This window comes from Amblyomma americanum, chromosome 11 (genome assembly GCF_052857255.1).
Source record: "Amblyomma americanum isolate KBUSLIRL-KWMA chromosome 11, ASM5285725v1, whole genome shotgun sequence".
In the NCBI taxonomy this organism is placed as follows: domain Eukaryota; kingdom Metazoa; phylum Arthropoda; class Arachnida; order Ixodida; family Ixodidae; genus Amblyomma; species Amblyomma americanum.
The window spans coordinates 65,096,407-65,120,374 of record NC_135507.1 but is presented as its reverse complement, the minus strand read 5'-3'; the positions used below and the strand labels follow the sequence as shown (position 1 = coordinate 65,120,374).

Below are 23,968 nucleotides of genomic sequence, written 5' to 3'. Positions count from 1 at the left end.
TGGACGACAAAAATAACATTATAAGGCACGGGAATCAAAACACAATTTTCATTAGGGTATGAGACATTAGAAATGAGGGAGTAAATTATGATTTGAAAGACAAAAACAACATTCCAATGCACCAGAATGGGAATAATTCTCATTGTGTAGAAAAGTACTGGAAATTTTCGGAATCAGTTATTAATAACACGACTCAACTAACAACCAAAACCTACAAATATCAACAAGATTTTATTACAAAGTGAAGTACTGAAAATTGTGGCAATAAATTGTTATGAACACCACCAAACTGACAATCCAAATCCCAGGAATGGAATCACAATTTCAGTCGGCAATAAATTGCAGGCAATTGTGGGAATATATTTTTAACATGACGACTAATTTAACATTCTTCGAGCTATTTTAAAAGCAACTGGAAAGGTTTAGGAATTCGATGAATTGAAAACAATTTAATGTGCGAAAGTTCTATGTAAAGCATGTGAACTCTTTTTGTGCCAGCATTTAAAATACTTACGTAATTGCCTAATAAAGCAGCGTCGGCGTTCAGGCTTCTCTGCAGTTCACAGTCACTGGCGGAGGCCGTAATGATGACGTCATGCACGGTGACGATAGGTTTCTAGAGAAGAAATAGTTGCTTCAATAAAGAAAAGCACCGTCACAGAAGGTGAAGCCCCGAAGCTTTCTTTGGCAACGCCGAACGACGCATGGCAGATTGTAGACAAGGCAGCGGTAATCTGAAATTTCGGCAACAAGGACGTCACAATGAGTTTTCCCGCACTTCTCAATCGCAAGTGAGAAGCGTGAACATCGTCCAGTTTTTAATCAGCCATTACGTAATCATATTAAATGGTGTTGCAAAACTACTTCGCACGCTTTACCTACCCAAGCAGCACAAGGCATCAGTCCAATGTTGGAAATGTGCTAGCTAAGGCTGATCCTTTGTAGGCCTAGCCTATGTCAATACCTTTCAATATTAGGCCGATGTTATGTGCTGTTTGGGTATAATCTTCATACATTCCAATTCTCGTGTCACCTCGAATTCTCGAAAAAAAGCCATTTGAACTTCCATGTAACTGAGACTGTGACGTGTGCCACGATCCCCCCATTTTACTGTCCTGAGGAGCGCAGGTGGTTAATTGGCCCAATATTGGATAAGGATGGTTTCATTCTGATTCTCTGTTAAACCGGCATATGCCAATCCATTCCCAATCTTGGGCCGATACTGGGAGCTGGGGGTGCATCAAGGAAACCGGCGGCAAACGATAAAGAACAAGCCAAGAAGCGGGGCATCGGAAGGAATCGAAGCCACTCCTGCGGAGTCTTGGCACCGGCAACGCGGTAGCTCTGCTCATTAGAGCGCCAACACGTGGTCTGTAACGCTCACTCCTCAATGTCTCGTTTTTGCCTCCTTTTCCTTTCCCTTACGGCGCGGTTCAGGTGTCCAACGATATATGAGACAGATACTGCGCCATTTCCTTTCCCCCAAAAAAACAATTATTATTATTATTATATTATTATTATTATTATTATTATTATTATTATTATTATTATTATTATTATTATTATTATTATTATTATTATTATTATTATTATTATCTCTTTAACGAGCACAAACTTCACTTAGTCTAACGTTTTCCCGCTTTCCTTTCATGCTTTATTCCAGACGTTTTTTAATGAACAACCTGAAAACACAGAAGAAGTTGGCAATGCCACCAGAGACAGTACGTATCAAAGCAGTGGTGTCACAAAGCACTATATGGATGGTGCTATATAGTGCATCCTATCCTATGCAACTTTCCGTATCGACATGTTTCATGTGGCAAAAAGAGCAAGAACTGACATTAGAGCTTGTCATCGCAATGAAAATGAGCGCATCTGTTATTGCTTAGATAGTTCAATATATGTACAAAGTTCGCAAGGCCGGCATTTCTCAGTAGCGGAGGAAAAAGCTAGAATATATGAACAAAGCTACGGAAGCAGCAAATAATGGACCGTAAAGAAGGACAAGTTCTCAAAAATCTCAGAAGACTTGCAGAAGGCTTGTTAAGCATTCTGAGCTAAAGCACCCAATTTCTACGCATCGTCATTTTCTAACGAGATTATGTTGCCACGTTGATCTGCGCCGTTTACGCGGCAATAAGACCGGCTATGGAATCCCTCCCTCAGCGAGGACGACTGCACTCACGTCAGGCCTGGCAGAGGCCAAGCGGCAACGAGGCTTCCTGTTTCGCTCCAATGGCTGCCGCTGATGATGAAGGGCGTGTCGGAACGTGGAGGGGCAGGGTGCCCCTCGATGCGCGCGCATCGAGGCACCCTATGGATGGGCACTGCCTCCGAGATCATTCGCCCGGGGTCGCGAATCGGGTGATCTTGAAGGCCATAGGAAAAGTCGATTCGTTCTCCGTCTCACCGAGATGTGGCGCCACATGCGGGAAAATGCGTAGGATGCTTGTCTATTTCCTCTTTCAGTGCGATAGCGCTAGAGCTGTCGTCCCACCAAAGCACCGTCGATGTCCGAGACGCAAGTCGCTGATTTTTCGAGATGTCACGTGACCTTGTGACGTCATCTCAGCCTTGCCTCTGGATTGTGAGCGACCTGCCAATGTGGCAATGAAATTAATAATTGGTCGAGAGAGGTCAAGTGACCTTATGAAGTTATCACAACTTGCGTACAGGGTTGTGAGCATCCTGGTTTCTAGACAGCAACATAGATAGGGAATCGAAATCAAAATGAAGAAAGTATGCATTATGTGCAATTAAACCGACTGCGCCAAGTGTGTAAGATTCCATTCCACACTTCAGGTGACTTCAGCATGCCCATAGTTTGTTTTTTAGTGCTTTGTGCGGTCGACGAGAAAGCTTATCCGTGGCTGAAAGGCAGGCTTGAAAGACAATTGCGCGAGCTATCGTTCTTGCATCACTAAAGCGGCGATAATCGTTGCGCTTAACGAGCAGGGCTTGTTCCAACTCTATAGTCGGGGGTCGACGTAAACGCGCCTGTGTGACGCCGTCGACCAGCCGGCGACCAACTGGCTCCTACACTGCACCAATCGATACTCTCGAGAACACTTTTGCTTCCTGAAAAAAGCAAGAGATGCATTAGGCCAGTTTGTTGCGAAAAAAAAACGCATCTTAAACTTCAGAATTATCATGCGGAATAGCCGTATTCAACTGGAAATTTACTGTGCGCTAGAAAATTCGGCAAGACGTAATCGCGGTATTCCAATGCCACCCCAGTGAACAGAGTTGTTTATGACAGAATTGTGCAAGCGGCAGCCGACATTTTGACGCAATAATATGTTCAATTCTACGGTGCGTTCAGGTCATGTCCATCATTCTCGGACAAAAAATTTGAATATTAGAAAATTGTAAGATACTCCTATGGAAATATTGAAGGCAGTGGTCCATTCTTCTTATATGCAGCAAAATCTTTAAAGTGTTTCCTTCGATCACATCAAACAGTTAAGACTGCCATAGAAGAAAAATAAGGGAAAGCTTTCGATCACAGCGAAAACGTGAACAGAAAAAAATGCAAGACTGCCTTCGGATGGCCTGCGGATATATTGATTGTTATAGCGAAATCTTCTATTATACGAAAACGCCTTTGTCCAGAATTGTTGGGTGTGCAGTTTCTCACCGATTCGCTCGAAAACGGCCTTTTCTCTGTCGACTATTGTTGTTACAGATCTTTTACCTACTGTCGGCCGCAAAATTTTGCGGGATCTGCGATGCGTGGCGGAGCGAAACAAAACTGCATTGCTGCGCCATCTGCCGTCACAGAACGTGGTGTAGAGGCTCACTGCACGCCTGCTGTGCCAGTACCGTGAATGCGCCTCGACACCGCGTTCTGTGACGGCAGAGGGCGCATCAATGAAGTTTTGCTTCGCTCCGCCACGCATCGCAGATCCCGCAAACCTTTGCGGCCGACAGTAAATACCAGCCACAGTCCCGCGTGGAATAATAAATTTGCACTATCTTCACTATATGGCCAAATATGAAGGCCGACAAGGTTCTGCTCTGCATATCAAGCGCCAATGTTTGGTTGACAGTCCTTTTCGGAAGACCTGTGAAAAGGAGGAGGAGGAGGGACTTTAATGGACGCTTAATAGCGGAATGCGATAGCATCACATTTCACATTTGTCGCAGCTTCTGTTGCAGCTTATGTGTTCGTTTGCTTCAGTTTCTTTGCGCATCTGGCAAAGGACAGGGTTAATTGGAGAGACATGGGAGAGGCCTTTGCCCTTCAGTGGGTGTAGTCAGGCTGCTGCTGATGATGATGATACCCGAAACTCTTTGGAGGTCTGGCAACACCAAACACGTAGTTTCCGGTCGCCACCTTGGTTCGGTCGAGCATCGTCATCATCAGCATGACTACACCCACTGCAGGACAAAGGCCTCTCCCATGTTTCTCCAATTAACCCTGTTCTTTGCCAGCTGCGACCGCCATATCCCAGCAAACTTCTTAATCTCATCCGCCCACCTAACTTTCTGCCACCCCCTGCTACGATTACCTTCCCTTGGAATCCACTCCGTTACCCTTGAGGACCAGCGGTTGTCTTTCCTTCGCATCACATGCCCTGCCCAAGCACATTTCTTCCCCTTGTTATGACTAGGATGTCATTAATCCGCGTTTGTCCCCTCACCCACTCTGCCCGCTTCCGGTCTCTTAACGTTACCCATATCGAATTCTAATTTTCAATTTTTTTGTCCGAGAATGATGGACATGACCAGAACGCACCATGGAATTGAATATACTACTGCGGCAAAATGCCGGCCACCGCTTACGCAATTCCGTCATAAACAACCCAGTTCACTAGGGTGGCATTGCTGTATCGCGATTATGTCTTGTCGAACTTTCTAGCGCGCAGTACATTTGCTGCTCAATACGCCTATTGTACGTGATAATTCTGAAGTCTAAAACGCACTTTTTTTCCGCAACAAACCTGCCTAAGGCATCTCTTGCTTTTCCAGTAGGCACCCTAACGTTACACCGGTCGAGCAAGATACGCTGTTTGCCAGAGTGTTTGCTTGGCATTGATACACCTGTCGTTAATCTCGCGAGTAAAATTCCAAAATCCAGGCTGCAGCCGCCGCACTGCTTATACTAATCTTTTACCAAGTTTCTTTCTTGCCGATTAGTTAGTGAAAACATTGCATTGTTATGTGACCTTGTCACATCACCACAGCCTGCTCGCCCGACTGTGAGCAAACTGTCTACCGTGGCAGGTGCAAGTACACTCAATGGCTGTCACGAGAGGTTGCTCGGGAAGAGCAACCTGGGTCGCACAAGCCCCACCGGTGGCAGCACCTGCCATTGCAAGACAGTGGCACATCGCTTAACCCCTGCACCACTGCGCCACTGTGCCAGGTGTGATACGAGGACTCCTATAGAGACCAGTGAATGTAAAACGAAGGCTGACCTATTCCGCGCTTAGTGCGGATAAGCCCAGCAACGCTAACGCGTCATGCCCTTTAGGCAGACCTTAATTGAGCTTAATTTAGCCCAGCAGTGTATGAAGTCTGCTAGACCTTAAAAACCGCGACTCGAAGCCAAACCGAAGTGAAAGACGAAGCGCTAGCGCATCTAATCTGCCTTTGGCCTAACCGCATGAAATCACCCGCAATTTTTTTATTCCTTACTTTCAATGTTTTAACGGCCTTCATTGTACGCCTGACTGGAGAGAAAATCTTCATTTTTTGAGAAACCTGCATCGCGTGGAAATGGCGCAATATCTGCCTCACATATCGGCGGACACCTGAACTGCGCCGTAAGGGAAAGGATAAAGGTGGGAGTGAAAGAAGGAAGGAAGAAAGAGGTGCCGTAGTGCAGGGCTCCGGAATAATTTCGACCACCTGGGAATCTTTAACGTGCACTGACATCGCACCTGGTTACCGCAAGCATCGTATATTATCCTCGCGGACAGCAAAGCGTTGCGCAACAGTGCGTCGGCATTTTGCCTCGCACACAATGTGCAGGATCCTTGACTCAACGCTGGTTAGCGATGTTAATTTCTAGACCGAACCAACACGGTGAGCCTAGTTCTCGGAGCGCCAAGAGATGGCGCTGTGCATTTCACATATCGGCAGTTCCCTGTCCGTCAACCGCCTTATTCGGCTGCTAGCTACAGTAGTAGGTGTTCGCTATGTTGTGACGGCGCCGGCATTTCTGGCTTACTGTATAGGAACTAGTTTGTTCTCAACCCGAAAGGCAAGTTGTGATGGCATCACGCCCCTCTCTCAACCAATCAGCGAATTTCGTCTCCGACATCGGCGGGGTTTTAGTGTAGGACAGCTATAATGTCGCATTAAACAGTTCAGCTGCTGTTCGCTTCGGTGAAATTTCATGAGAAATACAAATCGAAGAACAAGAGAGTATGCTAAGGCTGTGCCGCGTCAGTCGCGATACTCGGAGAGACCAGGTATAAAGTTTGCTTCTTTTGTTTATATATTTCTACCATTTCCATCCATTTCATAATCGCTTCCTTCATAGGTATTGCCCTGGTGGCCTCTGCAGGAAATCTTTACTCACAACTGGTCTTGGTTCTGCATGTCTATAGAAGAACAAGCAATGCACGCCTTTTCTCTCGCCACAGATGGAAGAGTTCATCTTCGCAATTTTTTGTTCATATTTTTCTTTTTCAGCCGAACACTACAGAATAAAACACGAGGTTTCGAAGCACAAACTTCTTTCATTACACGTAACTATTGAGGAAGGCGCCGACGGGGCCACCGCCAGATGGGTAAGTCGTTGACTTGAGGCGAACTATTCACTTACACGTTATCAACACATTTTTATAGGAAGAGCAATTTCTCCGTCCAAGAAACAGCAGTCAATGAAAACCACGCGGAAATTGCAATGACACATGGCACTACAGGCATGTTTACGTAAAGGCATGGCGAAAAATGGTGATTATTAGACACTTTGAGTTGGGCGTACGCAGTGAGCTAGCGTACTCGGTGACTCCGCGGGCAATGACTATGCATGCTCAGAACGCTACGTATCTCTCAGCGTCTTACGGGCGTACGCACGCTGCAAACCATAGAGTGCGCGCGCAGCAGGCACGTTATGGTTTGACAAGATGGCGGCGCCCTGCTCGCCCGCTTAGGAATAAATACATGTCGCCGCTGGATTCTCCGTCGCAATAGCTCGCTCAAATGGTAGTGGTTCGCTTTTATTTCTCACACTCTCGCCCACACGTGACGGTATAAGCGATAACTAGCGCCTGTTTCTCAGATAATTACGCTATTTTCAAGCTCTTAGCCCTAACTAAATGCAATGCGTATTCCTCGTAGCAACCACACCTGCCGAGGCAGTTTTCAAGCTTTTAGTCCTTACATTTTCTTCTGTTTGCATAGTTTTTCTTCTTGGGAGATAAAAAAAGGCTCGCAATGCACTCATCTCAGTTACCAGTAATCACCGATGAAAATTTCTTCAACCGAGCGTTGATGTGCTTTTACATCTTGTCGCTAGTTGGCGCCACTGTTTACGCGCACCCCTGAGAACCGCTACGGCACGGCCTACTAAAAGTGTTGTGTCTTGTTTACACTGTTTACAGCGCACGCAACGCAGTAAGCGATGCGTACGCAAGCTTGCTGCGTAGGCCCAACTAAAAGTGTAAGGAAAGCTATTCCTGTAAGGAATGTTATACAGAGCTGATTTCGCTGAACCTGACTTCAAGATCGAAAGTACAGCTTCATAAATTTGCCGATAATCGCTGTCGAAAACCCAGGATTGTACATTTCTCCCAATAGAGTTCCATAATGTGTCTCACGTGACACACTAGTATAATGTGTCACGTGGGAAGTAACAGCAGTTTAATTTACGTTTCGGCCGCAGGACCTGTACCGCGACCAAATACATTCACCGAGTTGTTGAATATACATATATTAAGGTAGCCAGCAGTCGCTCAACAAAAGCAAGCATAAAGGAATGTTTCTGTTCTTTTTATTTCGAGGTTCTATATATAGTATGTCGAAAATTCCATTTTACGGGTTTTTAAAAATACTCAGAGCATACACAACAGTCATGGTATTATTCTGAATGGGTTGTGTGGCCAGGTGGAGACAATCTTTGTAACTTTCATCGTAACCTGAGTAAATAACCGAAATTCATTAATTAACTATTCATTCACTGCAGTTGACTTGCATATTCCTACTGAAAGCTTAGTCATTGGAATTCAAGGGCTATTCTATTTCGCACATTTCTACAACGCGCCGACGTCCTGAGATCTACGGTCTAAAATTTAGGCTCAAACCGTGCCATTAATTACGCACGCGACACCGTGGCACTCAGCATGAGGCTACCCGCCGCGGTGGCTCAGTGGTTAGCGCGTTCGGCTACTGATCCGGAGTTTCCAGGTTTGAACCCGACCGCGGCGGCGGCCTTTTTATGGAGGCAAAACGCTAAGGCTCCCATGTGCTGTGCGATGTCAGTGCACGTTAAAGATCCCCAGGTGGACGAAATTATTCCGGAGCCCTCCACTACGGCACCTCTCTTCGTTTCTTCTTTCACTCCCTCGTTTATTCCTTCCCTGACGGCGCGGTTCAGGTGTCCAACGATATATGAGGCGGATACTGCGCCATTTCCTTTCCCCAAATCCTATTATTATTATTATTATTATTATTATTATTATTATTATTATTATTATTATTATTATTATTATTATTATTATTATTATTATTATTATTATTATTATTATTATTATTATTATTATTATTATTATGGCGCTTCGCCAGACAAGAGCACGGAGCTGCAGGCACCGGTGATAACTTTTCCTTGTTTCCCGGCGAAGCCGAAGTACCGCTATCTCGGCGGAACGGGGCGAGCACAGTCTAAGCGATTGCTTATCTAGAGCGGGTGATAAGGCGCGCCGCTTTAGACTTGCTGGCCAAGAACGAAAATTTATAACCCTTGCCACATTCTTGCAAGAAGAAGTACAAAACGCAACAGCTGAGTGACAATAGGGAGGAGACTCATTCTGAGTGCCGCTGTCTCGCATGCGTAACACAGGGTGTGGGTTGAAGTTTTATGGGTTATGGGTTGTGGGTTATGAGTTACGGGGATTTTTAACGTCCCAAAGCTATTCAGGCTATGGGGACGCCGTAGTGAAGGGCTCCGGAAATTTCATACACCTGGGTTTTTTTAGCGCATGCCCTGACGTCGCACAGTACTCGGGCCTCTGGAATTTCGCCTTCATCGAAATGCGAGTGCCGCGGCCGGGATCGAACCCGCGTGTTTAGGGTCAGCGGCCGAGCGCCATAACGAGTGAGCCACCGCGGCGGCGGCTTAAGTTTTATATGTGCCGATCACAGGACACTTGGTCGTTACTAATATTGTACAAAAAAAGCATATGCTTTGAAAGGCACTGCAGCTAAGTTTTCAATATAAACATACGTGCTAACTGTAGTGAATTAAAATTTAAATAATTAATTTCAGCAATAATTAAGGCTCAGATGAGAATTTTTCTCCGTATTTGCGTCCAGCTGGGCGCATAACCTATTTACAATAATGACTTATGTGTACTGCTCTTGGAACTTTAAAAAATTAATGCCTAATTTTAAGCACCCTGTATGTATAGTCCCAGCACTAATGAATTTTGCGGCATGACAACAGTTGCTCGACAATCAAGAATGCCCTAAAATTCAATATCCTGCCTATAAATTGCAACAAACGAGCAGAAAAGCATTTGAATGCATAGTTTGTCCAAAATAAACAATGGCTTGCCAAGTGCTATTGGCCAAGTATTGCAGACAACAAAAACCAATATTTCGTGCTTAACAGGCGCACTTTTAAGAATAAATGTTTTTTAATGTCGTTGCTTAAACATTTTCAGAGATTTTTTAATGGCCTTTCGGAAAAGAGAAACCTTTTATTGTCGTCGTGTGCTGTTGCGTTTTCGCTACTATGGCTTTTGCGCACTACGCTCGCGCCGCAGCCGTCTGTGCGCGGGGCGCGCCGTGTACCGAATCAGACATCTCAGTAACGCCCCTCTGTGTAGCCGAAAAAATCCGACTGTCCCGCACCAAGTAGCTCACCGGCCCATGATGCTTACAACGTCCATAGAGGCTGAAGGGCAGCGGCGCAGCTTTCCCTCTAGTTAATGGTAAGAAACTCTATGGCGCGTGCCGTCGTGCTTTCGCCGATGACGTAATGGGCAATGTACGCGGCGACTCCATCGCAAGGAGTGAAAGTTGTTGCCGGCTCTCGTTCGGAGATGGCGGCACAGTGTTGAGCACCGCGGTCCGACAGCAAATACCTAATGAGCTGGGCTCAACTTTCGCATTACCGAGTATCGTATTCGTCGCCCAATTTTTTAGCGTTAGCTCTACTGGTCGCGTTTCGAGGCGCCGAGTTATGCTGATTCCGCGCATAAAATCTAAGATGGCGGCCACCAGGTGGTTGCCAAGGCAACCGAAGTCGTTACATAATGGAATAAAACAATAACAGGCAGCTGCGTGATGTTCGACCACCACAACTCGAGAGAGAGAGAGAGAGCAAACCTTTATGAAGGAAATAGGGAGTGTGAGCCGGCGCAGTTCGTTAATGCCGACTCTTCTTGTCCCGCGTCCATTGTCGGGGATGCCGACCTTTATTAAGGAAACTCGGCCTCACGTCCCAATGTTCTGGAAAGATTAGCCGTGGCTTAGCTCGGCTGTATGCTAGGATTTACGTAGCGAGAGGTACGTTTCTCTGGCTTGTTGTGGTCATGGTATGTTTAGCAATGAGAGGCATTGGGCTCCATCTCCGCTCTTCAGTCTGGCATCTCTCTCCGTTCGGCAAGCCGTTCGTCTCTCTGTTCGGGCGTCTCCGCTGCTCTCTTCGCCTTCTTACGCTCATTCTCTCTTTGTTGAGTAGCCAAGTGCCAGGCGACAACGACAACCTCAGTATCGGATCTTCTCTTGTCTATACCGCCGTTAAAGAGCTGCTGGACTCTCCTTCTCTGCATCCATGTCAAACGTTGCGATACATCCGCCCATTACATCTCCGCCTTTCATACGCAATGCTGCGCATGCGACGCGCGGTTTGTTTGATATAGCGGCGTGCGGCGAGGCAGCGAAGAAGCGTGCCGCGCACCTGTGGGGTCACTCTGGTTACCATGGCATCGGCGCATGCGCACAACTGCTCATCCGCGTCACGTCACGCACGTCTCCGACGGTGGAGCGTGCGCACGGCCGCGGCAAAGCGCGCCGCAACGATTGCTCCTCTTCGGTTGCCATGGTAATGGCGCATGCGCACAGCTGGCCTCTCCGAACCACAGTGAAACGCTCGACTGGTAGCGAACTGTAGCTCGCGCTACAAAAACCGATGCGACGAGAAGGTCGCAGCATGCAGTGAAAACTTCCTGACGAAGCGCGGAGGGGACGAGGAGATACGCAGCTTCCGTCGGGGCGTAGTTTTTCCTGTTAAGGACTCCATCTCGAGACTAACCACCGAATGCAGAGATGTAACTTGGCTCCGACTTCACTTTATTTTGCGAAGTCCGCGCGGAGTAGCCAACTGACTTCAAAACGCCCAAGTCGGCCAGCGCGTTTCATAGACGTTCACCCCGGCTTGCTTCGTCAAGTCGAGGGCGTGCTTCGACGCAAGAGCACATTGAGCGTCTGTGATCGAGATTAACAACGGACTCATTTTCAGAATGCGTGTTACACGGCAAAAAAAGTATATATTTCGGCCAATATTCGCTGGCACATAAGTAATAAGTAATATGTCAGTGCTCGTTAAAGAACCCTGCGTGGTCGAAATTAATCTGGCATCCTTCACTACGGCGTAGTAGTGCTTGAGGTCCAAACGCAGCAAGGGCTATGAGGGCATAGCCCTTGCTGCGTTGGGACCTCAAGCACTACATATCTACCATATATTTCCTTCAAAAAATGAATGTTCAGATGCTGTTAGGAGTTTTTCATACACTTTGAAGCTGCTGTTCTGATTGTTTTAAAATCTTATTTGCATACCTGAGTGTGAATAAACATGCAGTTTTGCCCTACGAAAAGCTCCTCTGTATCAGAAGGTTGCGTGCCTGCATCCCTGTCAAGCTGTCACTTTGACCACTGACAGGCGGCAGGTACGGTGGGCGAGTGGCACTGTTTGTAGTGGTGGAGCTGCACAAAGGAACGACACAAGAGCTTTGTGGAGGCTGGGGATCTCGCAGCAAGCACGCCAAGTTGTGCAATGCTGCGCACGCTGTGATGATCATGGCTGCTTTCTCAGGCTTGTGTTGTAGCCCCATGTCTAGACAAGGGAAGCGGCGCTTCCACACACCAAAGGCCCGCGCCACACTGTTTCTTGTTTTTATTTGCGACTTGTTATACCTGCATATATAAAAGAATATTACAACTTCGCCTTCATGATTGGTGATTCATGCAAGCTTTTATGCGGTTTTTAACAATACATGTAGGGTGTCACTATGTTAGGAAAGTAATTTTCAGTGCCCTGTAGAAATCCGTGACACTCTTGCACCATAAGAGACAGCAATATATACATTGTGTGGAAGCTGAGTGAATTGCTGCATTTTCTTTTGCACATGTACAACCTTGAGAGGTTGCAGACCGCGGATATAGAGGCCAGCAAGGTTGCAGCATTGCACTCATGGTTGAATGCTCGGGCTGTACACACCACTGTACACTGTTTAGCGTCGTCCTAATTTGAGCCATGAATCTATTTGATGAATGTAAATTAACCTTGCTGAATGGAGGAGTCTTGGACACGTGTGTGGCCGCCACTAATAAAAATGTTGCCATATCACATGACAGCAAAATCGCGAAAATGCACTTGCATATGGATTTGTGTTCAACAGTGCATTAGTTGTTTAGTAGGCAAGCCAGCGGTGATGTTTGCAAAGTTCGTGTTGCACAGTATCAATGCCTTCTTGTCGACTTACCTTCCTCGAGGTGTGTTAGCTGGGCCAGGATCTGCCAGAGGTGTCATCAGAAATGGCTGGCAGGCGTATCTGGCCTTGACCAGCATCACTCCTGGCACCCGCCGCTCCTCATACAGCACCCGCACACGGGAGTTGTCGAAGATTCGGCTGTCGTGTACGGACCCCGGCCAGCTGGCTACAATGTTATAAAACTGCAGCTGTGGCCCGGTGACAGCCTGCATCAAATGAATCATACGCTCATCAGCAACACTAGCCCGGCGCACCTTAGCATTGTATTTCCATGACTCATCATAAACTGCCCTGTGTAGTGGTGTTCCTTAATGCTATGTCACTCAACCACGCTAAGGTAATTCGTGTAAAGAAGCGCAGTTCTGCAATCCCCGAAAAATCTCCTCTCTCGTGCGCCACTGAGGAAAACACGTATTGGAATGCAAGAACATAAAGGCACAAGTACGTTTGTAAAGAGTGCCAAACTGGCGCTCTACCGAGGAAAGGAAAGTATATTTTAAAGCAGTCAAAGGGTTCTAGAGAAAATGCTTGGTCTTGAGCACGACTACGGAGCCCACCAAGCGCTGCGCTAATACAACTTTACATCTGATCCGCCGTTGTAGCGCTCGAGATAAGTGAACGTTTGCGCGAACACGTAACATAGTGCGCCGAAAGAGCGGACGTGCATTGTAAAGCATACGCTAAAAAATCGGCAGCTCTCGGGAGGGCACTATTGCTTACCTGCACGTTGATGGAGAAGTAGCCCTTCCGGTTCCGGAATACCTCCGCATTTGGACCGCCGGGGCTCTTTATGCGCACATGGGTGCAGTCGATGCACCCGGTGACGCCGGGGAATTCGGCCACACCGTAGAAATCCCTCATCACATTCCCAAACTGCGACACATCCGGAAAGTTCCCGAGCAGAGGTCGCAAATGTTTGGCTATGAGGAGGGTCATCTTCCCGACGGCACGGCACACAGTCGACTGCGGGATCCGGACCAGATCTCCAGTTACCGTTTGAAAGGTTCCTGCGCCGTAAAATCTCAGAGCCATCAGCAGCTGGAGCATGGGAGGCACTGGTTGTCCTTTGTTATCGCTGCTTTCCCGCACGGGCAGCATAGCGAGCAGTCGGCGCACTGTGCTCTTCGTGAAGCGGTACCGCGATAGGAACTGTTCCTCATCGAACAGTTCCATCGGGTTTTCCCGGTCACGAATGGCCGGTCTTGGTATCGGAGGCATACAGTATGCCTCCGAAGATACAACTTCGACGGCATGGCACGCGAACTCGAAAGCAGCGATACGCCGAGCAACGTCCCTTCGGGTGGCGGCCATTTTGAAAAATATGCGAGAAGTCGCTCCCAAGGCAGCCCATGCTGTGTCCTGAGTTTTGATCCGGCTTGGCCCGACTTCGATCGAGCCAAGTCGGGCGCAAGTCGTCTTTCAAGTCAAGTAAGGTTTATGGCATGCGTTGCTGGTGATTTGAGACTGCCGGAAGTCCGAGCCAAGTTACATCTCGATCCGGTATATACATCCCTGTCTGGCAGAAGTCAGAGTCAGGCCACTTAGTCCCGACATCCGTGTAATAATTATAAGCCAAGCGTTTGCCGCAGAATGTTCCGAATGGTGTCATACCATTCAGCGTTTCGTTCACCATAAACTTACTAGTTAGGTTAGAGTCTGGTTTGCGGCAGGGATTCGAACCTGCGACCTGTGTTAGGTGCGGTAACGCTCGATATTCGATCGCTGCCTTAGCGTCGGCTTATTTTTGCCGCGTCAGTCAGTAGCTTAGCACGCACTGAAATGGAGCTTTTGTGGCGTATTTTGATGTGAACATATCACAGCGAACACTTTCCATCATTCCAGTATGGACATAATTATTGGTTGCCTGTGCCGGTGCCGATAAACACAATTTGCACCTACATCGTCATACCGACGAGGAGTAATCCATTAGAGTAAGTATCTCTTTATATATTGATTCGAAAGAACATCTGTTTCCTTTAAAATCGACCCGCCTCGGTGGCTCAGTGATTAGCGCGCTCGGCTACTGATCTGGTGTTTCCGCGTTCGAACGCGACCGCGGCGGCTGCGTTTTTATGGAGGAAAACGATAAGGCGCCCGTGTGCTGTGCGATGTCAGTGCACGTTAAAGATTCCCAGGTGGTGCAAATTATTCCAGAGCCCTCTACCATGGCACCTCTTCCTTTCTTCTTTCACTCCCTCCTTTATCCCTTCCCTTACGGCGCGGTTCAGGTGTCCAACGATATATGAGACAGATACTGCGCCATTTCCTTTCCCCAAAAACCAATTATTATTATTATCCCTTTCAGATCCTTCATTCCCATTACATATGATGAGGGAAGCCACTCATGCAACGGCTAATCAGCATCCCTGACTTTCCTGCGTTCGCCTCTTTCTGCCTCATTGGTCGCTTCCCAATTCTAGAGGGATTTCAGCCGAAAACAAAGCCTTGTTTTCGGCCTGGCTCTTTTGTTTCTAGAGCAAAAGTCCTTCGCAGGGATTTTATCTGTTGATCAATTTATTTCTTTGTTAATTGCACTCAGAGCAATGAAGGAGAAAATAACAATTAACAATAACAAAATAATCAAAAAAGATCAATGAAAAAAAGAAGAAGACAACAATGAACGGTAGAAACAGTTAACAGTCAAAGGGTGTTAGAATAACAGTCAGGAAGGCCGGTTCCCTTTAAAAGAGTAAAAATCGTGTTGAAATAGAGCAAGACCAGATGGTTCCATAGCACTTACGTGCAAATCATCAACACAATGGTGCTGAGTTTTGAACGGTGAGATGTCAAACACATTGCTTTGTGCCACCGACCCTTCAGGCACCCCAAGCTTGATCAAAGCGGCTAGATACATTTAGTCAATGAGTCCATGCAAAAATATGAAGAGGAAGACAATGCCAAGCGACTGCCGTCCAGTGTCCAAGTCAGTGACAGATCAAGCAGGGCAATCCTGTAATCATCAAGAGGAGGAGGTAAACAGACCGCACGACCCACGGCATTTCTGGCAGCAGTCTTTAATGTTCGACATTCTCGGACAAACATTTTGAAAATTGGAAAATTTTGAGGCACTCTTATGAAAATATTGAAGGTAATGGTCAATTCTTTCTTTCTTTTAAGGTGTTCCCATCGATCGCATCGAACATTTAAGACTGCCATAGAAAAACAATTGGGAACGCTTTTGACGATAGGAAAATATTAATAGAAAGAAAAAAATACAAGACTGCCGTCGGATGAACTGCGGATATTTTGATTGTTATAGTGAAATCTTGCGTTATATAAGAAGGAGGAATCAGAGAACCTAAATTATATGAAGCGCAATCTTTTAGAAACCTTGCTGCCATCCCGCCCATTAATCTTGGGACGCCAAAAGCATCGGCATGTGCATTCTGTTAAATATATGGATTTAAAAAATTGGCACTGGCTTAACTTGGCTAATACTGGAATTAAGCGTCTGAGGCTCGTCCATGGCAGCTCCGCTATACCCTCGCTACAGCCGTTCTATATACTATACCCACATGACCACATGGCTGTGACGTGGTATCACATGGTCTTACGACACCCCCATCGGATGTCATCACGTGGCTTCACATCACCCCATCGGATGTTCTTAAGGTCAAAGGTTAACTAAAGGTCATCGGTAAAGATCAGGGGGTCAAGGGTTCAACACCATAATTGTACCACATATAGTCATACACGGCTTTCCTTGGTTGGGCTGAAGGTCGTTCAGGGTCGTTGTGCCGCCTACCCGATAACTGCTTTACCTAGCGTAGTGAAGCTTTTCGCTTCAAAACGGTTTCACGCTCTCGAGTCAGTCAGGAATGCATTCAGTATGCATACAGTGCCAAAAGGGGGGCACTTCAGGTCCGCAGCCATAAACGTCTGCAGTGGCGGATTATTGCGCGGGTCAAACACTCTTAGTACAATGCTGGTACATTCAATTCAATTCGTTTATTTATCAGAGTAATACAAACACAAACTCTGAATGGTCCCCAGTACAAAAAGTTGCACTAAGCAACTTGACGACGGCCCAGGGGCCACCTTGCAAGACAGCAGTCAGCGCAGATTATCAAGAAAAGAACGAAAACCGCACTCACCAAAGGTCACATTGAAAATATATGGGCAATAAAGCAGGTCTCAAAAGCTCATATATAACGAAACAAACAGTGAGGCAAAAAGAATAAAATCATGAGATGATATGGAAACACGCGGTCAAAGGACAATTAGTCAGTTTAAAACCAAGGCCAGATTAAAACCAAGGCCAGATACATCAAATCAGGGTGACACGTAAGAGTTCAGTTGAGGTTACAGAAATAATTTTTACGTTCTTTCTTAGATGGAAAAAATTCCTATGGATATTTGTTTAGAAGTGATGGAACATTATGCTTTAATGACTGAAACTTATTTTGGGTGCGGAAATAGGGAACTAGTCAGTGTGGGGGGTTTCTAGTGAATACATCTATTGTTCGCTATTGCAATGTTGCAACAGTTTTAAGAAAATTTGCAGATTCAACGGACGAAAATAAAGCCGGTTTAAGAGTTGATATTCATAACTGTGCAGAAAACGAATGATCCCATACTTCGGAAATGCACTTAATACCTGCAACCAAGTTCATTCTCGTGCTCAAAATTTTTTTCTCTGGCTGGCTTGGTCAGCGTTGTGAGTGGTTTATCATACTTGGTGCCCTTGACTTAAGGAGTGAAACTCTGTCACCGAACGGCTAAAAAGGTGGGCATTTTGTGCACGAGTAAATACCAAGAGGCTCTAAGCGCTGCTGAAACGATGTTTTGTGGTACGCTGAGGTTAGTTCGTTATGCACTATTGTTCACGGATGCAAAACTGTGCAGCACGACTGGTCAATTTTTCAAAATGTTCACACATGCGAACTGTGCTTGTTTTGGTGATGCCTTCTGGATAAGCTGATTGGTGTACCCCATGGTAGGACACCCGGGCACCTTACCAAAGAAAACCGCGCGCATCAAACAAAAAAATAAAAATTGATATTAGAGGTATAGATGTCATCTATACTAAAATGCATTTATCTCTAACAGGTCATTATTTATTTATTTATTTTTTTATTTCTTTATTTACTTATTTATTTATTTATTTATTTAGTCAGATTCCCACAGCTCCCTGAAACTGGCATTATTGTAGGGGGAAAACAGCAAAACGGTACAGGTAGCACGATTCAGCAACCAAAAATGTAACGCTAAGTTCTAAAGATAATAATAATAATAATAATAATAATAATAATAATAATAATAATTGGCTCTGGGGGAAAGGAAATGGCGCAGTATCTGTCTCATATATCGTTGGACACCTGAACCGCGCCGTAAGGGACAGGGTAAAGGAGGGAGTGAAAAAAGAAAGAAAGGAGAGGTGCCGTAGTGGAGGGCTCCGGAATAATTTCGACCACCTGGGGATCTTTAACGTGCACTGACATCGCACAGCACACGGGCGCCTTAGCGTTTTTCCTCCATAAAAACGCAGCCGCCGCGGTCGGGTTCGAACCCGGGAACTAACGCAAGATACACAATGTGTTCAAAGGAGAAAATTTTCAAAACAACGGATCTACAAGAACTAGATACGGAGGCGTCTTGAAAATATTCTGTAGCGTAACCAAGCGCGTCTGTATCTGTCAACTGGTTTCCTGTGATGTTTAATAAGTAAGAATAAATTCTTTAGCTGCACAAAAAATCATTTATCTTTTAGTAGCTTCAGCGGCATAATGTTATATTAGCTGAAGCGTCGTGTAAACTACAGATGATTATGACACGAGGATTGGAAGTAGAAGAAGAAAGAGATCGCAGCCTCTAGATGTAGACGACGCTGAAGTGTAGGTCCGTTTCTCTGGTGCCCTCGTTCAGCCGCTGCAGTTCCTTTTCAGTGTAACAACTGTTACACATCTGGTAGAGCAGTGCTGGGTACGCTTCCCGACCTGAGTATGCCTACGAGATAAAGACGGCACTCACACCGGTCCATCAGCGCCCAAGTCGCCGCCTCCGCGGTGAGACACCTGAGTTCGGGCCTCTTGACAACCCGACGAGGAAGACGCAGCCTCGACCGACGGTCCCACCGGAAATGGCCACAGACAGTAGGTTCCCGGCGCCCATCCTCTACCACACGCCGCGAACACCGCCATCTTTTCACGGCGACGTGTACGAAGATGCGGAAGACTGGCTGGACACCTTCGAGCGGGTCGCCCGCTACAACGGTTGGAGCGACGACCGTAAGCTCCATAATGTGTATTTTGCGCTCGAGGACTCCGCTAGGACATGGTACGAGAACCACGAGAGCAACCTGTCCACCTGGGAGACATTTCGCCAAAATCTCATATCTACATTCCCCAACGCAGACCGCCGGGAGAAAGCTGAAGCTGCGCTTCGCTCCCGTAACCAGCGGACTAACGAAAGCGTCCGCATGTATGTAGAGGACATGACGCGTCTCTTCAAGCGTGCTGACCCATCCATGGCGGAGGAGACGAAGCTTCGCCACCTCATGCGTGGGGTCAAGCAGGAACTTTTCGCCGGTCTTGTGCGCAGTCCACCGCGTACTGTTGCCGAATTCCTCACGGAAGCGACTACCATGGAGACGACGCTCCTGCAACGATCCCGGCAATACAATCGGGATGTAAGCACGCTTGGGCCCGCTGTTTCTTCGATGCCGCTAGGGAGTGATGCGGCCGTTTTACGGGACCTAATCAGGTCGATCGTCAGGGAGGAATTACAAGCCCTCCAGCTGCCTCCCAGCGCGCCGTCTGTTACATCGCTGTCTGAAGTCGTCCGGGACGAGGTGCGCCTAGCAGCACAGCAGCAACAACTGCCTGAGATCCCAAGACAGACTGAGGTCAGACCAACCTATGCATCTGTCCTCTGCCGGGCCCCAACGCCAAGCTACGACGTGAATACCGCGACTCACGCAGCGCAGCAGTCTGGTCTTTCCCGTGTGCCTGCTCGACCAGCTTATCAGCGGCCACGGAAGTGTGAAGTGTGGCGTGCACCGGACCGGCGGCCCCTTTGCTACTACTGTGGTGAGGCGGGACATCTTTACAGGGCCTGCCCGTACCACCGAGTGGGTCTGCGTGGTTTCGCGCCCGACGACCCTTGCCCCCGGAATGGCGAACGACCATTCGAAATTGAAGCTCATCTGTCGGCCCGTCAGAGGCCTGGGACATACGGTCGCTACGATCCTAGGTCGTCATCTCCGCTGCGTTACCGTTCCCCAAGCCCTCGCCGAGACGCCGGCTACCCTGAGCGGCGTTCTCCCAGTCCGCGCCGGGAAAACTAATTCCAGCGGTCTCCGGTGGCAAGGCCGCTGCTGTAGGGAAAACAAGATCCTCCGCCGCCGATATACCGATACGCTGATTCCTCACCGGGGCAGGGTAGCGACAGCATCCGACGCGCTACTTCTGATTTGCGTGTGACGATTGACGGAACTGACACCATCGCTTTACTTGATACTGGGGCTGACTATTCCGTGATGAGCCACACCCTCGCCCAGGAATTGAGCAAAGTTTTGACACCATGGTTGGGCCCTAGCATTCACACGGCTGGAGGTCACCTCATTAGCCCGGCCGGAAGGTGCACAGCCCGAGTCGGCATCCGCGGTTTCGTCTACGTGGGTGAATTCGTCGTGTTGAGCGAGTGTTCGAGAGATTTGATCCTGGGCCCCGACTTTCTACAGGCAAACGGTGCTGTGATCGATCTACACGAGGCGCGAGTCACATTTTCGACGAAGCAAGCCGTGGCGCACAGTAACACAGAAGACCCAGGAGTCAACGCTCTGCGTATAGTCGAAGACGACGTAATGCTGCCACCACGGTCCAGTGTGCTGGTGTTAGTGAGGAATGACTCGTTTCACGACTACGAAGGTATTGCGGACAGTCACCCTTCGCTGTTGCTCGAGAAGGGTGTGGCTATCGCGCGCGGTCTTGTTGAACTGAATGACGGCTGTGCGACAGTTTTTCTGACGAATTTCACGAACGAAATTCAGCACCTCGCCAAGGGAACGGCCGTCGCCTTCCTCGACGACGTGGATAGGTTGCCGAATCTGTGCCCCGTACAGGTGAATCTTCACGACGATGCCGCACCAAGTAACGCCCTTCAGAAGGTTAAAATCAACCCGGAGTTGTCACCTCATCGGAAGAACCTTCTGTCGTCGCTGCTACTTGATTTTAAAGATTGCTTCGCGGCGAGCTCCAAGGTCGGACGTACGCCGGTAGCCAAGCATCGCATTGTCACCGATTCGGCCACGCCACCAGTTTGTCAGCGTCCATACCGCGTTTCGCCTAAAGAGCGCGAAGCTATTAGGACGCAAGTCGATGAAATGCTCGCAGACGACGTTATACAGCCGTCAACAAGTCCGTGGGCGTCGCCGGTGGTCCTGGTGAAAAAGAAAGACAACACGTTGTGATTCTGTGTTGATTACAGGATACTGAATAATGTTACCAAAAAGGACGTATACCCACTCCCGAGGATCGATGATGCCCTTGACCGACTCCGGGACGCCAGGTTCTTCTCTTCCTTAGATCTGAAAAGCGGATATTGGCAGATCGAGGTGGACGAGCGAGACCGCGAGAAAACGGCTTTCGTGACACCCGACGGTCTGTACGAATTTAAGGTGCTCCCGTTTGGACTTTGCTCCGCTCCGGCCACATTTAAACGCATGATGGACACTGTTTTAGCTGGTTTGAAGTGGCAGACGTGCCTTGTGTACCTGGACGACGTGGTCATCTTTTCGTCTAGCTTCGAACAACACTTTCAGCGATTGCGCATTGTCCTTCAAGCTCTTCAGTCTGCACAACTAACGATCAAGCCAGAGAAATGCCATTTCGCCTTCGAGGAGCTCCGTTTCTTAGGACATGTTGTCAGCGCACAAGGTTTTCTTCCAGACCCCGACAAGACTTCCGCCGTCTCCAGTTTCCCACGCCCAACCGACAAGAAGGCCCTCCGACGTTTTTTGGGCCTCTGCTCGTATTACCGCCGCTTTGTTAAAGATTTTTCTCGCCTAGCTGAGCCATTGACTGCCTTGACTCGAGATGACACACACTTCGTATGGGGAAGTGCCCAAGACGCAGCCTTCGAGGAACTCCACTGCCGCCTCCAAAGTCCACCAATACTAGCTCATTTTGACGAGAATGCCGAGACTGATGTCCACACTTACGCCAGCAATGTCGGCTTCGGAGCGATCCTCGTACAGTGGCAGGACGGCGCAGAGCGAGTAATCACCTACGCGAGCCGCACACTTTCTCGATCGGAACGGAACTATTCGACGACCGAAAAAGAGTGCCTTGCCGTCATCTGGGCTCTGAGTAAGTTTCGACCTTATATCTTCGACCGACCGTTTCGTGTTGTCAGCGATCATCACTCGCTATGCTGGCTGGCCAGCATTTAAGACCCTTCTGGCCGGTTGGCCAGATGGAGACTCCGTTTACAGGAGTACGACGTTACGGTCGCCTATAAATCGGGTCGGCAGCACCAGGACGCGGACTGTTTATCACGAGCGCCCGCGGAACCGGATACGCAAGACATCCCCGAAGATTTCCCTGTTCTTTGTGCCATTAGCATCTCCCGTATGGCGCAGCTTCAACGAGCAGATTCTGAGTTGGCGCCACTCGTTAAGTATCTGGAGGGTTTGAATTCTCATGTACCTCGTGTGTTTCGCCGTGGACTACAGACCTTCATTCTGCGGCGTGGAGTCCTCTACAAGCGCAACTTTGACAGCAACAAAGAGACGTTTCTGCATGTTGTGCCATCCCCGTTACGTTCCGAAATCTTAAGCGCTTATCATGATGAACCATCCGCCGGCCACTTGGGGGTTAGTCGCACACTGGCAAATATTCAGCTTAAGTATTACTGGCCCAATTTACTCCCATCCGTGCGTAGATACGTAACAACATGCCGGGATTGCCAACGGCGCAAATCTCCTCCTCTGAAGCCAGCCGGCTTTCTACAGCCCATAGCACCACCAAAGACCCCTTTTCACCAAATTGGCATAGACCCCCTCGGCCCTTTTCCGAAGTCGACCAGAGGAAACCGGTGGATTGCGGTCGCGACAGATTATTTGACCCGATACGCTGAGACCACGTCACTTGCAAACGGTACTGCTGCTGAAGTCGCCGACTTCTTCGTCCACAACATCGTCCTGCGTCATGGCGCTCCTGCAGCTATCATTACTGACCGTGGAGCTGCATTTACGGCCCGCTTCACTCAGGCTGTACTCAAGCTCACGCACACCAGCCACAGACGTACAACAGCCTACCACCCGCAGACAAATGGCTTGGTAGAACGCCTCAACAGGACCTTGACCGACATGCTTTCCATGTATATCGATATCGAGCACAAGACATGGGACGAAATTCTCCCATACGCAACATTCGCGTATAATACCGCGCAGCAAGAGACGACGCAGTTCACTCCGTTCGAATTAGTCTTTGGTCGACAGGTTACCACCCCCCTCGATGCTATGCTACCCGTGGACCCCCCTGACAGTGAGAGTGAACTTGTTGACGTCGCCACCTATGTTCGGCGCGCGGAAGAAGCACGGCAACTGGCCAGACACCGAATTCACCGTCAGCAGCAGATCGATGCTGACCGCTACAACCTTGGACGCCGCTACGTTACCTACCACCCAGGAGACTATGTGTGGGTTTGGGCGCCAGTTCGTCGTCGCGGGCTGTCCGAAAAGTTACTGCGCCGCTACTTCGGCCCTTACCTTGTTGTCCGCCGCCTCAGCGACGTAACGTACGAAGTTGCACCAGCCTCGCCAGCTCGTTCATCGCACAACGGCAAGCGCAGCGACGTCGTGCATGTGGTGCGAATGAAGCCGTACTACGAGCGACCCCCCGAGTGACTTTCCGGCTGATGTCAGACTCGTGGTGTACCTCTTGAACACTTTTTCTCCCCGCTATTCGGTCTGACGGTAACACCGCATCGGGGCGATGCTTCTGAAGAGGGGGCAGTGACACGAGGATTGGAAGTAGAAGAAGAAAGAGATCGCAGCCTCTAGAAGTAGTCGACGCTGAAGTGTAGGTCCGTTTCTCTGGTGCCCTCGTTCAGCCGCTGCAGTTCCTTTTCAGTGTAAC

General features: G+C 48.2%; 1 protein-coding gene across 1 annotated transcript in view; it reads left to right on the top strand.

Annotated features, from left to right (window-relative positions):
- Positions 1-23,968, top strand: part of LOC144110510 (uncharacterized) — a 38,569-nt gene that overhangs the window by 8,838 nt on the left and 5,763 nt on the right. The window contains exons 4-6 of the mRNA XM_077643486.1: positions 1,664-1,721; positions 6,643-6,740; positions 14,730-14,818. Coding sequence (XP_077499612.1) covers positions 1,664-1,721; positions 6,643-6,740; positions 14,730-14,818 — 245 coding nt within the window. The remainder of the gene's footprint in view (positions 1-1,663; positions 1,722-6,642; positions 6,741-14,729; positions 14,819-23,968) is intronic.